Below are 14,834 nucleotides of genomic sequence, written 5' to 3'. Positions count from 1 at the left end.
TCCTGAGCCATACTACAGACAGGGCGTGGGTCTAGGGTTTGAGGTTTCCGGTTTACGCCACAGGGCGCGAGCGGATTATCGATAGTCCGAACGAGGTTAAAATAACGATGATGCGGGTCGAACGCATGGCGAAATGATAAGGAGAGTGGACAATAGACATATCAGTCGGATGGCGGGATGTCAAGAGTATCAATGTGTAGCCACATGTTGAAATAATGAGAGATTATTTCGGAAGAACAACAAGACGTGAGGGAGGCGTGTGTGCATCATCATAATCGCTGCCTGAAACTCAAGGCATGATTACTTCCTAATTGGGCTGTTGTGGTCCCGGCCTTACCTTTTCCCGTCTCTCCGTGTGAACAAGAGCCCCGAAAACCCTACCTACTTTCCGTCTCTGACTTTCCCCTTTCGCCACCCCTCATCACTCACGCCCTTTCCCTGAGTCTGGCATTCATTTGGACCAGTGAGTTAATTCTACTTTTTCGTTTCTTGGGGCCGGGTTTCATCGACCTAGAAGCCCTAACAACAACGCGTGGAGCAGGGGTCCGCACGTGTGGGCTCTTACACCGCCCGCCATGGCGCGAATCACGGGATCGCGCATAACCCGAAGCCAGAGCCGCCAAGCCAGCAGTGAGCTGAGCAACCAGATCGGCCGTTCAGGAGCACTAGGTTCGAAACGTAAGTATCTATTGTCCAAAACTCGATCTTGCCCCGTTTGTCTGTTCGGTCTGCCCTTCACTACGTTAGAATCATCATGCTGGTCGTGCTTTTTGTGTTGGATGTCTTATAGATCAACCCACCAGGTGGTTCTGGGAGATGTCCACGATGAGGCGGTCCATAAACGACCACTTGGAATCACGTGCCCCGGTTTAGCTCAGATGCGATTTACTATTCACTTTCCAATGTCATGAACTCATTTCAAGCCTCAGACATCCGTCACTTGGTGCGATGGGAATGAGAGATATCACTTTCTAACTTCATTCAGACCTAAACGAGCTGCCTGAGGAGCAATCTCCTCCCCCAGGAGGGAATGGATCCACTCAAGTGATACCCGAGTCGCCAGAAAATCATGAAGGTTATACCAATGTGTCTGGCACGACACTGGCGCCGAATGACGCCGACGCCGTCGAGTATCAACTGGGGACGAAGATCACAAACCACCTCCCCTTCATCCAAGAGCAAGCGACCCTAGTGATGAATCTCTTGGTTCCCCAGAACCTGAACCCCGAGAGTATTCCAGTCGAGGCCAGAAAGCTTCGTGATGCTGGTCACCCCAACACCAAACGCTTGGATCGGTCAACCAAGGGCTTGACTGATGAACTGCAAGATTCGCCTCTCTCCTCTGACGGCAAGCCCTTCTTGGACACCACTCGCCTCCGCGGCTTGATACCTCCTGCTCAGTTTGATGCGTCCATCTCTGATGTGCACATGACGAACTGTGCCATGCTGGCCCTGGTAATGTTTTCTCGAAACGGCGAGGACTCTCAGCCACAGGTCATCCAGGATCTCGACGAGCTGTTTCCCATGTTACTCATGGAGAAGATCTCGACCACCCCCAAGTCCCGGGCAATCGGCGCGAGCCATACCCAGGAAGAGACATTCATGCTTGCGCTGAACATCCGAACCCAATTTTTCATCATGGAGCTTGAAAGACGTCAGCGTGAGTCCGATTTCAACCCGGTAGCCATCTTGCGCCAAATTTTCTGCATGGACATCACTCCCAGCGACGCTAGCCTCGATGAGAATCCCAGCTCTTTCCGAGGGTTCCACTTGCCTCATGTTTTTGAAGACTCTGACGGCCATCTTCCCGACAATCTCCCCGAGAAGCTGCTCATAGCTGTCAGCGACCGCTTCAATGATCTCCATGAAGAAGTCTCCGACTGGGACGAAGTGGATGTGGATGGACTCAAAAAGGCATACAGATGGCGCGCGTTTGAACGTGAACTTGCTCGATGGATCCATGTGCGCAGCCGCGAGATCAGAGAGGATATTCGCCGGATTTCGGACAAAGCCAATGATCGATCATCTTCGGTTCGGCGCTTTACTCCAGCCCTGGCGACAACCCCCATCCCACGCCAGACTCCAAAGGCGGCTCATCTTCAGGCCACTCCGTCCTCCCAGAAGTCTCGTCACACGAGCATGTCTCATGGAGTGGATGAAACACCGGAGGGTGACTCCCACGTATCTGTAGCATCGCCTCTTCTCGTGCCATCGCCCCAAAAGGCACCAGTTGCTGAAACGCGTGTGTCTGTTACATCGCCCGCTGTCGCCACATCGGCCCAGCAGGTTCCTGCGCCAGCTTCCAATGACCAAGCCAAAAAGCCTGCCCAAAATGATCCGGCTCGACGCCAATCTAAGAGGTATCTATGCTCGGTTGCCCTACCTCTCCTATGACCCCCTCACTAACTTTTCATGTTCTACAACAGCAACTATCGAGATAGCGTCTCATTTGCCAGATTGAAGAGACGTATGGAGAGCAGCCACCAACAGTCCAACTCTGGCGCCACTTCACGCCCTCAGACGCATACGAGCGATGAGAATACACTCATAAACACCGCAAGTGAAGGAACCAGCGCTATTGGTCCAGCTCTACGCGTACCCTCCGAGACTCACGAGCTTCACGAATATTCGGCAGATATGGGTGGTGAAGACGACTTTACATATGTCAACCATGATGAGGACGATGATGACCTCGACTACGCCGGTCCGGGTGATGTTCTGGCATCGACAAGCCCCTCGGCCTCCGCCAGAATCAACAGAGTCAGCCATAACCCTCACCAATCCCTCAACACCAAGGACCGTCGAGATGCGCAACGTTTGCATGAGGAGAACCCCGCGAGCAGCAGCGAGTCTATCACTGCGCGGCGCCTCTTCATTGACAAACAGAATGACCCCCGAAGAGTTTCGCCAATTGACGACAACGATACTGAAAGCCCAAACCAGCGCCACGCTATCCCTTCCCACGCCAACAACAGAAAGCGACAGATCTCCCAAGCCCCAAGCGACGACTCCGATGACTTCGAACAAGACACCCGCGATCTCAGCCGCCGACCCGAAAAGCGCCAGCGCTTCCTTCTCGCTCGCGACGAAGAAAGATCGCGACAAGAGGGTGTATCATTCCTCAACAGCCTCGGCCCCGCGAGCCAGGACCAGCCAAACCCCTCGCAGGTTCCCAGTACTCAACCCCAACGCCGAAGCTCAGAGCTCACTGATGGAGAGACCACCACCGTCCGACAGCTCCCCTTCACCGTGCAGCCCGAAAAATCCGCCGCCGAAGCCGAGCACTGGGCGACGCTCAACACCGAGGCCCATTCCGAGAATATTGGGCGCAAGCCCAACCAGCGTTGGACAGCAGCGGAAGATGAACGTTTCATAGGCCTCATGGCCACTTTCGGACTACGCTACGCCGTGATCAAGAAGGAGGATAATGCTTTCCCGCCCGATGCAGGTGGTCCTCGCCTTGCCAATCGTAATCAGGTTCAACTGAAGGACCGGGCGCGTACTCTCAAGAGAAAGTATATCAGGTAAGGAGTTCCGCATGGTATTGAAAGTGTTTGTTATGTTGCTGACTTTGATTGCAGGGAGGGAGTGCAAGTCCCGGAATACTTGGCTGCTATTAACGCTTAATTTCGCGGATCGGATTCTCTTCGGTTGTTTCTCTGAAGGATTCGCGGTCCATTTCAATTATTCTTGCTGGTTTGGGCGTTACAGCGGCGTGCGGGATACCCCATTATGTTTTTGAATGGCATTTTGAACCTTCTTTTGGTGGTGCCTTGATTTCTTTCTTTGCATGTTTGAGTAATGCTCACTTTTTTTTTCGACTCAGAGCCTAGTCAACAATGGTACTTCTATTTAATTTTCACACCCTGTGGTTTGTAAACGTAAAATCCATCGATCAAAACACCCGAGGATGGGGGTCAAAGTGATCAAAATGATCGGCAGGGGCCTTGCAGAAATGTCGTCATCAATCTCACAACTACTCCATGCATGGGGTTGATTCGGTAAAGCTAAGCTTCAAAAGGAAAATACAGCACAGAGTCCCTTGATGTTATTGTCAAAATATTGAATTTCAGGAGGATATCGAAGTCCATCCGATCTCAAATTTAGAAGCTAATCTTCAACATATGCAAGCGACGCTCGAAATCCACAATGCGCAAAAAGGGCACAGGCACAGGCACAGGTACTCCCTACACAGGAGACTCGTTCCGTAGGCGGCAGACGCATACCAAATCCGACCAGCGGACGCACCACTGACATCACCACCTACTTACTTCATGGAGTACAGGAAACAGGAACTCAAATGACTTCACAGTCACAACCCATGCCACAGACGTATCGATATAAGTATATCAACACAAGTGAGCTTAGAGCAACAAGCCCATACCAGCAACGACAGCGCCGATCAAAGGCGAACCAACACGGATGGTATCAGCGGCATTGCCAGTGGGCGTGGGCGACGCGCTCGAAGTTGCGGCGGTAGTGGCGGAGCCTGCGGACTTAGAAGAGTTGGAGTTAGAGTTTGCGCTCTTAGAGTTAACAGATGAAGCCGCGGTGACGATGCCGGATGGAGCGGGAGCGGTTGAGGGTGCGACGACGATACCGCCAGCTGCGGTGACGGCAGTGGGGGCCGCGGTGGAGGCAGCAGTTGAGGCGGACTCAGAGGTCAAGTCGGAGATGTCCTCATCCTCGGATGCTTGGACGAGTGTGTAGGCATCAGCGCCGCCGCCTATGAATGATTTATTAGTCATTTTGTTTCTGATGCGTGTGTAGTCAACCTTGGAACGAGTTAGACTTACAATTGTTGACCGGGTACCCTGGGCAAACAGTGTTGCATTTCTCGTCGTCGACCTTGTTGGATTGCGATGGGAGGGTGTTTCCGCAGTAGCACATGTTACCGCGCGTAAGGGCGGCGAACTTGAATTCTTTTTCGATGCATTTGGATTGGCAGTATCCGAGCGAATTGAAGCTGTAGGGACCCTGGCTCTTCAATGAGGGGATTTCGGAGTAGCAGCCCAGTCCGCTGGCGGAGAAGACTGGCAGCGCGAACGCCAGAACCGAGAGAATGGATGTGGCGCGCATGGTGGAAATTTTCGATCAACGAATGGAGAGAGATATATAACGAAAGAGCGAGGGAAAATTGTAAGAGGTGAAAGGAAATAAGCAAAAGAGAGAGAAAAGTACAAAAGATGGTAAGATAGTAAAAAGTGACAGTGAGACAAACACAAAACAGGGTCCAACTTCTTTAAAGCACCCGAATATTCGGCGCAGGAACGCCTCTCGGGCTCCATTTTTTCTTCTTTCTTCGATAATTGTACTACACTACATCCAGTATGTTTCTGTGGAGAGCACTGGGGCCCGATGACATCGAAGTCTCATTGATCGCACAAGTGTAGCAAGTGATCATCCTGAAACACTAAGCGAGTTGCTCTATTGAAAGGTGAAATGGGGCCGCAGTGGCTTCATTGGCTTGCGAGCGGACGATCCGCCTGATCAGCAATCCCCAGGTGTGGCACCTTGCTTTCGTTTCGGGAGGCCAATGGTGGCAGATGCGCTGGGCAGGTCCAGTGGGGGGTGAAACCGAAGAACAGTTCGCGTGTTTCTAGTTCGCCGCTTAACTTCTTTGAGCGTAGCTCATGTCTTAGATTGTTGCATTTGTGAGGAATCTGACATGGTTTGGAATTGCTCATCGCTTTGCCCCCTTTGAACTCCTTGGAGTTGAGGGGTATGCCACACGCGTCACTTGGGTGTGAAAGGTATCGGATTCAGATTCATGAATATTCTAGAAACCGAAACGAAGCTGAGGAGAGTCGGAAGTAGAAAGAAGATGGAAAAATAACCTTCGAGGGTCCTTCGAGGGGCGTTCCACGGTTGACCCGAGCCTTCCGGGTTTTCTGACGTCGCTGCCTTATTTGTCAGGCCTTCTTTCGGTTGATCTTCATCTTCCCCCTTTTCGTCTCCTTGCCCTTGAGCTCATTGATAAGGGCTGTTGCCGATCAGATTGAATCAGTCACTCCAATTTTTGGCCCCTCTCCCCTCTGGAGGCAATTTGAAGCATAATGGCAATTGTGTCATGATTGGCCCCCAATTCGTGCCATGCGTTTTTCAACCGGTAAAGGATCTGACAGCGCAGTAGTGCCGCCTATCTGGATGCGTGTGAGTGAGGGTCATCGTCAAATCAAGCTGGTTTCTAAGAATAACTGTGGCACTGCGGTATTTTAAGTACTCCGTACAACGCCGCGGATAGACCGAGTACGGAGTACTTGGTTTGCCACTGTCATTTAGCCCCCATTAGAAAGGAACAAAGCGTTGAGTGTGCTTGGGGGCCTTCCCAATACCGCGAGATAGCTATGGAGTCCTCCATACAGAGCATATTCATACCAAAATTGAGAGATTAGAGAAGAAGGACCATGCATGCCCAGCATCTGTAGCTAAATTTGGGCTCCTCACTCAACCTTGAGATCACTCATTTATGTGAATTTTTCCACGCTTGAGACTTCCAGGCGCAGGTTTCCTGTGTATTTGTCAAAGCTTACTCCTTGAATAAATTTGTTGCTTTCGCTCAGGCTGTCAATCAATTCCTCTCACGGCGATCCCAACTGGATGAACATGGTTCTGACATCTCGACAACCCACCAATGAGCTCTTCGAAGAATGAAGCGAACAATCCCACAGACATGGGGTACTATCTCTATCGGTCAAGGTTACTTGGACAGCAGTGCCTCCCTTGTGTACCATGAGGACTTTAAGGGTCCAAACTACGGAGTACTCCGTACCGCGTGGTGAAGACAAGCCATACCGAATTAGGAAGATGCCGAGGATAAGCCTTATGGTGGCTTTTGGTGATGTTCAGCCCTGGAGCGGAATGATCATGTCGGTGTATCTACTCTGTATCGGCTTATAACTCATGCTTCCCGTCTCACGAAACCTATCAACTGTCAACCCCAACGATGCTCAGTCAATACTACAATACCCCAACCTCTCGGCAAATCGGTCGCGCTGATTGGGCAATTCGCCTACGGCAACGGCCGCCATCCGACCTCGGGAGAGGGGAAGATAAGATAGCCTCCAAGGCTTGACGTGCTCCCCATAACAGATGGTGAATTCGTGTTTGAATCCAGTCGAATATTTTCCTCAACAGAAAATATTCACCTCGACATCACCATGAAGAACCTGGGCTTGCTCGCTCTGGCAGTGCCTTCATTGGCCCTCAACATCCCTACTCAACAGCTTCTCTCCAGCGACTTGCTCACCAGCTTCTCCAACCCATTGAAGCCTTCTGCGCGAGAGATTTGTCCTCAGCCTCCCAAAGCGAGCACACCTGACGATGGATTCCACTCGTCGGAAACCTTCCTCTCCGACGCCGCTTTCCGGGCCCGCCAAGCAAACCGTCTCTCGCGCGCTGTGCAGGTTCCAACCACAGTCGGCGACTTTGCGAAGGACCCGTATGATAAGGCTTTCGAGCCTGTCGTCAAGTTCCAAAAGCTTCTGACGGAGCTTTTTCCACTAGTGTAAGACTCTTCAATCGCTGCGCTTCTTGTCAGTCATGAAAATAGTGTACTGAATTAGCAACATAGGCATAAGCATGCTAAGGTCGAGCACATCAACCGCCTCGGCTTGGTATTTACCTTTGAGGGTGTTGATACTACTCGGAAGCCGCTGCTCTTCATGGCCCATCAGGACGTAGTCCCCATCGATGACCCTTCAGACTGGACACACCCTCCCTTCGCAGGTGTCTTTGACGGCGAGTGGATCTGGGGCCGCGGCTCAAGTGACTGCAAGAATGTCCTCATTGGATTGATGTCAGTGGTCGAAGACCTTCTCTCCCAAGACTGGAAGCCGCAGCGCACAGTCCTCTTCGCTTTCGGGTTCGATGAGGAATCGCACGGTTTCCTCGGTGCGGGCTCCATCTCAGCTGCCCTTGAGGAGAAATACGGTAAAGATTCCTTTGAGTTCATCCTCGATGAAGGTGGGATGGGTCTACAGAGCCTGGGCGATGAATCTGATTCCGGCAACGAGGTACTATACGCTCTCCCCGCCGTCGGCGAAAAGGGAAGTCTCGACTTGATCATCGACATCGCCGTCCCCGGAGGCCACAGCTCCATTCCCCCCGCACACACCGGTATCGGAATCATGGGAGAGATCCTGTACCAGCTCGAGCGCAAGGAGCTCTTCCCCGCCTGGCTGGATACCAACCATCCAGCACACGGTATGCTGGAGTGTCAGGCACGATACTCCCCCGATCATGTCGAAGCTTGGCTATCCGATAAACTGGCAGCGGATGATCCTGCCGCGCTGGGCGAAGCAGTCGCCAGTTCCCGTGGTCCTGCAGTCCGTTACACCATGCAGACCTCGCAGGCCGCAGACTTGATCCACGGCGGTGTCAAGACAAACGCGCTGCCGGAGAAGATTTCGGCTGTCGTGAACTACCGCGTGGCATTGCACCAGACGCCTGACGAGCTGCGCGAGCGCGCTTTGCGAATCATCAGTCCCATCGCTGAAGAGCACAATCTCACTTTGCGCGTTGCGTTCCCTGATGTGGAAGAGATTGCTGGAGATGTCAGCGACCGCACCCTCACCCTGTACCCTCTGAGCAAGCCCCTGGCCCCAGCGCCTATCTCGCCCACGAACCCGCTCACCTCGAAGGTGTGGGCGCATTTCGCTGGTGTGGCGCGCAGTGTATTCGAGTCTCACTCGAATCCTCTCTCGAAGTCTGATTCCAAGCCGACTGTGGTTGTCACTGGTGATGTCATGACTGGTAACACGGACACTCGGTTCTACTGGTCTCTTTCTGAGAACATTTATCGTTGGAGTCCGTCGCGTGCTGGTGGGTCTGAGAACATTCATACCGTGGATGAACGGATTCGATTGGATGTTCATTTGGAGGGCATGATGCTTTACTATGGTTTGTTCTGCCTTATAACCACAGGTTCGGTTTCCTTTCGCTAACTATGATTAGATCTGATTCGATCCTTCGATGGTTGGGATGGAAAGTCTGAGTAGATATTTATGAACGGAGTTGGTGTAGGGGGTGTGTTGGTTGATGAGTGGTTTTGAACTTTGGAAGACCCATTCATTGTCTAACGTATAGTTGGACGTTGGAAACATTTACGACATATCAAGAATCAAGAAGCATTGCAGTCACAAGGCTTCCAAACTAGGTACAGACATACATTGTTACAACAACCTTGGAATTGGGGCACTTCAGGGCTTCATTTGAATATGATCTGTCTTAACATGCGAATTTAAAAAGCCCCGTTCAGTCCAATGCAATCGAACCCTAAAAGATCTAATCACTGTACGCCTTCTTAGTGTTCTCATAGGCTTCCTGTAGTTTCTTCGCCGGATCGGCAATAGCTTCCTTGCAACCCGGAACCACGCCCTCAATGTTGTTGGTAAGAGTCTGATTTCAGTCAGTATGAATTGACAAGTTCAGCATGTCCCAGGGGGCAGGGAGTTATTTACCTTGGTATAATCGAAGTCAACATCCATGACTGAATTGACAGGTTGTGTGAAAGGGGTGATTGCAATGAGACCAGCTTTGCCGGTCAAAGTGTTCATAAACTCCTGCGACGCTGTTGCGTACTAGAGAAAAGGTCAGGTTTTGACTTCCGAGGTTGTCGACTGGTACAGACTTACGTTGATAAATTCTTGGCAGACAATACCTATGTCTCCTTCCTCGACACTCTGAGGGAATTCTTCGATGTATCTTTGCTTTTGTGCAGCAATAGACGATTGCCAGGTGCCGATCACTCGCTTCATGGTATTCAGTAAACCGATTGTCGCGTCAATTTCCCGCTAGCTCACTACTTACAGGCATGCTTTGGACAATATTGATGGGGCTGGCATCTTTGAGAATGCCACGAACGTCGGTGGCAGCATCAGTAAGCTGCTGAAGTTGTTCCACCAGAGGGCTAATAGCCAGGGCCGGGCTGATAGCAGCCAGGAGGCTGATGGCGGAAACGAGGTTGAGCTGCATTGTTCAAGGGTATTTTTATGTCGCTGGTTAAAACTTAGGTGATGCGTGAACAGAACCGAACCGAACTAGAAAGGGATTTAGTCTTACAAGGAGAATTGATTTACCAGGGTCACTTAGGGGCAAAGCTTTCCACCCAATTTAGCTCGAGCCATGGACGAGATTGGATTCATCAAAGGGTGGAAATCCCCACACGAAATCCTAGCGAAGCCGATATGGAACAGGATCAGCAAGACATGGGATTCTCTCCTATGGTACTCCGTGCATACGAGGTTAAGGCATTTTTTTAAGCTAGCCATTCATCTCCGAGCGAGCCGTCATTATTGATCGCTTCATGAAAAAAAAAAAAAAAAAAAAAATATGGGGGAGCTGAAAGAATGTGGAGTCAATAAACCCAGATCTCGATTAACTCGTTATATGACACTCTAGAACGTCTTCAGCCCAAACTGTGCCGCTTCAATAGCGGCTATCGATCGCCTCTTAGCGCGACCAGAGAGATCGTTTCTTACCAAAATATGAAAGTCACAACCCCACTGATCCAGAAAATTAGAATGCAGATCAATCGGCACATTCTTGGTCCTCGGCTTGTGTCGATTTTATCTCTCCTATTGAAGGCTATCTGAATTGTCCGAGGCGACTCTCCTTATATCAATCAATTTCCACTTCTAAACCAACCTCCGATCAAGTACTCCGTATACTCAAACCATCCTACAAAATGCACTTCACACTCACCTCACTCTCCCTCCTTCTGGCCGGCATGGCCACAGCTAGCTCCTCCTCCGCGAGCTCCTCCGCAACCTTCACACCTGTGACCTCCGTCCCCGCCATGCCATCAATCACCCTCCCTCCCACTTCCGCTGTGAAGAGCGCCATTTCCGCCGTTCCATCTGCCTCCTGGTCCTCCATCGCTGCCGCTGAGTCCTCTGCTGCCGCCCAGATCATTCACTCGGACGAGTACGACTGTGCCCACCAGGACTACGGTTGCAACTGGGTGGCGTCTGACTACACCTACGGCGATGACTACTGCGGTTCCTCGCCCTTCGAGGCTGGTGCGCAGCTGAGCGAGGACCACATGGTCCTGGCTGTCTCCAAGGACGGCTCTGGAGATTGTGACTCCAAGGCCGGTAGCCAATGCTGCGACGTCCTTGCTGAGTCTCCCTGCAAGCGCGGCGAGAAGTACCTTGAATGCGTGAAGCCTTAAATTGTAAGAGTTATAGAAAGATATTTCGGGTGTGTATGAACGAGTGCTAATTGACTTAGATGATTGGAAATTATGCTTGTATATACCAAGCTAACGTATAGTAATTTCCTGATCTTTGGAGCTTGTATAACTCTCCAAAATGAAAACAAACTTTTAGAATCCAACCTTGAAAGGCATGAAGATCCACGGATTTACATTTCCATCGCCGATCAAAGGTTAAACTATAAATGAGGTACCCGTGAACGGTCAAACCACCCCAACGTTAGAAATATATTCAAATAGGAGTATAGGTAGTAACTGTCGTCATAATAGCCCAGTAGATTACCCTCCATTGTAGTTCCAAGGTTGTCGTATTCCGGGGTTGAACCCCATATGACTCCCCTGCCAGCTAGGCCGAGTGATGTATCCTCACGAAGAACCTGAAATCCCTGGGTTCAATTCCCAGGGCAGCGAAAACCTTGAAAGCAATTCCCATTTTTTTGTGCCCTCGGAAGTAATTTTCAAGGCAGGTCCTATTGACCAAGCTCGCTTGAATGGCGTTGAGTATGCACATTGTCATTGTGAAACTATTTTCCATGTGTACATCTACCCAGCCTAGTTAATCCCTAGTATGTACAGCAAGCCCAAACCACAAGGAATCAATGAGCGAGTAAGGTTGGTCCCCAGGTCAGAAGCGTGCTCGACTCTATCCTGAGATCCACAGCAGCAAGCGAGATAACGGAGAGTATCTGGTTTGCTTCTCGGCTCTCTCTGAGCAGGAATGCCTGTCAGAAAATGAAGCCACTCACTTCGGGGAAAGGCTGTTCATGTGGGATGAGAAAAAGAGCCTGAGAGCATGCGGCCAAAGGAGATCAATGCAAAGCGAAGGCAACCGCTAGCGAACAAGCAGCGGTGCAAATGATCCTCCCATCACAGGGCGAGCGACGAAGGTGTTTTCAGGGTAACTGGGCTTTGTTAATGAATTGACACCAACGGGCCAAATATTCGAAAACTTACTTTCCAGACTCCGTATCGTATAGATCGGTGAGAGGTCGGTTTGTTGGCGTTTCATTGATCCATGTAGCAAGGCGTTTGATGAACATGTCTCGAGTTCCTTCCGAGCTGATTGCCGCAGCGAAGCATTCCCAGTCACCTGTGTCTCTGTCAGTACTAGTTTCAAATCAGAGACAATTGGCGTTCAAATTCTCACTCTTGGTGTAAGCGTGACGGGTGTCCAAAGGCACACCGTACTTGTTAGCCACAGTTGGGTAAAATTCGCTTTGCATCTGGTAAACAGACTGAGGCACTAAGCCGAGGCCTAGCTGCACATCAGCAAACAGGTTGTAGAGCAGACCTGTACGGTTCGTTAGCAATGTATATGTAAACAAGACATTCGTTGACCGGGCTTACCATGGCTGTTGGTATCGCCGTAAGCCAAGGTCGTGCGCGGTGGGTTCGCATCCTTGGCAATAGCCAGCTCCTGCCACTGCCTGATGTAGTCGTGGGCAATGTTTGAGTAATTGACAGCATCGTCGGTGTGACCAGTCTTGTTGGCAATAACAGACATGGCTTGAATACCAATCATGCCCTTAAGCGCTAGGTTGGTTTGGTTGCTAATTGTCCTGGTCAGTTTTGAACAGCCGAAACCGCAGGGCCAACTTACGCTAGGGAGCCGGCGAAATCATCAGTGGAGATCTGGTTCGCAGGATAGAGAGAGTCGTCCACTAGGTAACTAGTCCACTTCTTGAGCAAGTTGTAATGGAGGTCCAAATAATCGATGTCTCCGGACTTTTGCGAATAGGCCAGCGTCATGATGAGCATGTCTCCGCATTCCTCAAGGGGCATTCTTTCGTCACTGCCGTCGGAATGACCAGTGGCATTGGGGTAGGACGATCCCATGTCATGCATGGAATAGCTGTTGGGGTACTTTCCGGCTTCTTGATTCTCAAACAGAGGGTCGAGGACTAGTCTGAGAAGAGCAGGGTTGGAGTACAGGAAGATTGGGTAAGCTGGGAAAATCACATCGACGGTATTCATGTTCCCGTCGGAGGAAATCTCCTTGAGGAACAAGTAAGGCTTTTCTTGGGTACCGCAGAGCTGCGTAGCACCAAATGCTTGCCGTGCTGAAAGCGATGTGATCGTGAGATAGTCCTGACCCGCCGTAGCGATAGAGTCCTCGGCAACTCTGTCATCAAACCAAGTTGAGAAAACACTGGCCTCGCTAAAGTCATGATGGAAGAAGGAAAGGGCATCCAATTCGGTATCAAAATAACTCTTCCACAAGGACGGAACGGGACCGTATGCCTCAGCACCCTCGTATTGAGCAGCTTCATCCTGTGTCAGTCCGAGGGAGAATAAGGTGCTGACAGGAGATGAGCCGACGGAGCCCAGGTCAGACGAGAGTCCAAGAACGGGCCAGTCTTGGTGGATGGGACGGAAGTTGGTATCGTCCTCGTTGGTGAGTTTCCCGTTCGTAGCGAATTGAGAGCGCACGAAGTTATCCGCACCGGACTGGTGGGTTGTGCTGGGGGAATCGTCAGTGGCCCAGTACCAGTAGCCCCATTCTCCTTGTTCGTTATTCTGTGAGAAGGCAAGTTGGGTCTGTCGGAAGACCTTGTGGTACGCCACACCGTCGGTGGTACCATACTCCCATTCCGCGACTGCGTTGCGGTCACCCGAGACCCATTCTGTTTGCAACTTAGCCACTGCAACGGAGATTAGATCGAAAATAGCATACCTGCAGAGATATCCGCGTAGACCTGCACATCATGGTCCTGGCCATCGAGAGAAGAGACCTCGACGTTGAGATATGAGAAAACCAACGACTGGCGCATGAAGTCGTCCGGGGTGATAGGCGACATGAAAGTGATGTTCATCTCTAGTTTGTTCTCCACGTGCATGGTGAAAATACTTTTCGTGGAAGTGTATTCGTACGCGACCTGGTTGACGGCTTTAGTGTCCGGTAAGCCCATCCAAGTGTAAACATTGCCATCTACACGGATCATACCAGCCCAGCCCGTTACCTGGTTTCTGCCCACGAAAGATTAGCACGGAGGCTCATATGTGACTTTTTAAACCATCAATAAACTCACTGCCAGAATACTGGCCATTGACCAGCCAGGTATCCGCCATTGCCTCCATCACTTCCGGCATCAAGCCAGGTGCTGAGATATGGAGATCGGACCGCAAGAGGTATGGCGGGGGGACGAGCCGGCGAAAATGTAGACTGTGCTGCAATGGAGGTCGCCAAGGAGGCAACCAGCAGTCCGAGGCGAGACAGCTGCATGATGTTGGGGGAAGAAAGGGGATGGCCTTAGAAAGGTTCAAAGATCAAACTAGGGACAAGCCTTGTTTGATATTTATTTTGCAATGTAAGCCACGAGCTTTTGGCGGGGGGAACAATGGCGGGACACCTGGAGACAGGGATCAGCATTATGTTTACAGGAAAGGAATGTCACGACATTTTTATAGTCGAGCTCAATCTACCGAGAGAGGGGTGGGCAGCTCGAGCTCGTGGACCCGCATGCCAGAATGTGACCTCCTCCACATACGGGGAAACATTTAAGTGAATTAACGTAATTAAGGCACGTCGCAGCAGACCTACATCTAACAACAGACTCATAGCGAGCGCCCGTCTTGGCTGTACGCCGTCGGCATTCAGAGGGAAATGCATACAAAGGGG

The 14,834-nt window shown here is 51.0% G+C and overlaps 6 protein-coding genes across 6 annotated transcripts; 3 read left to right on the top strand and 3 right to left on the bottom strand.

Moving 5' to 3' along the window:
• Positions 1 to 575: 575 nt before the first annotated feature.
• Positions 576 to 3,627, top strand: N7506_004761 (uncharacterized protein; the record flags this gene model as incomplete). Its single annotated transcript, XM_056954055.1, has 4 exons — positions 576 to 678; positions 986 to 2,360; positions 2,427 to 3,524; positions 3,582 to 3,627. The coding sequence occupies 4 exons, from the start codon at positions 576 to 578 to the stop codon at positions 3,625 to 3,627; spliced, it is 2,622 nt and encodes an 873-aa protein (XP_056812944.1).
• Positions 3,628 to 4,364: 737 nt separating this feature from the next.
• Positions 4,365 to 5,079, bottom strand: N7506_004760 (WSC domain-containing protein; the record flags this gene model as incomplete). The annotated part of the gene is made up of 2 exons (XM_056954054.1): positions 4,365 to 4,726; positions 4,797 to 5,079. 2 exons carry the CDS (start codon positions 5,077 to 5,079, stop codon positions 4,365 to 4,367), a joined length of 645 nt encoding a protein of 214 aa, XP_056812943.1.
• Positions 5,080 to 7,160: 2,081 nt separating this feature from the next.
• On the top strand, positions 7,161 to 8,999 carry cps1 (Gly-Xaa carboxypeptidase; the record flags this gene model as incomplete). The annotated part of the gene is made up of 3 exons (XM_056954053.1): positions 7,161 to 7,507; positions 7,574 to 8,901; positions 8,956 to 8,999. 3 exons carry the CDS (start codon positions 7,161 to 7,163, stop codon positions 8,997 to 8,999), a joined length of 1,719 nt encoding a protein of 572 aa, XP_056812942.1.
• A 286-nt stretch (positions 9,000 to 9,285) lies between these two features.
• Positions 9,286 to 9,975, bottom strand: N7506_004758 (uncharacterized protein; the record flags this gene model as incomplete). Its single annotated transcript, XM_056954052.1, is given in 4 exon segments — positions 9,286 to 9,399; positions 9,462 to 9,581; positions 9,636 to 9,794; positions 9,811 to 9,975. The coding sequence occupies 4 exon segments, from the start codon at positions 9,973 to 9,975 to the stop codon at positions 9,286 to 9,288; spliced, it is 558 nt and encodes a 185-aa protein (XP_056812941.1).
• A 712-nt stretch (positions 9,976 to 10,687) lies between these two features.
• N7506_004757 (uncharacterized protein) lies at positions 10,688 to 11,173 on the top strand (the record flags this gene model as incomplete). Its single annotated transcript, XM_056954051.1, has 1 exon — positions 10,688 to 11,173. One exon carries the CDS (start codon positions 10,688 to 10,690, stop codon positions 11,171 to 11,173), a length of 486 nt encoding a protein of 161 aa, XP_056812940.1.
• An 874-nt stretch (positions 11,174 to 12,047) lies between these two features.
• gta1 (glutaminase GtaA) lies at positions 12,048 to 14,438 on the bottom strand (the record flags this gene model as incomplete). Its single annotated transcript, XM_056954050.1, has 7 exons — positions 12,048 to 12,117; positions 12,170 to 12,305; positions 12,363 to 12,506; positions 12,563 to 12,765; positions 12,816 to 13,839; positions 13,890 to 14,182; positions 14,245 to 14,438. 7 exons carry the CDS (start codon positions 14,436 to 14,438, stop codon positions 12,048 to 12,050), a joined length of 2,064 nt encoding a protein of 687 aa, XP_056812939.1.
• Between the last annotated feature and the right edge of the window lie 396 nt (positions 14,439 to 14,834).

The sequence above is a fragment of the Penicillium brevicompactum genome (genome assembly GCF_028827555.1).
Source record: "Penicillium brevicompactum strain IBT 35665 chromosome Unknown utg000003l_segment0_segment0, whole genome shotgun sequence".
NCBI classification, from domain to species: Eukaryota; Fungi; Ascomycota; class Eurotiomycetes; order Eurotiales; family Aspergillaceae; genus Penicillium; species Penicillium brevicompactum.
The sequence above is the reverse complement of the archived record's forward strand: the minus strand, read 5'-3'. Positions and strand labels throughout refer to the sequence as shown.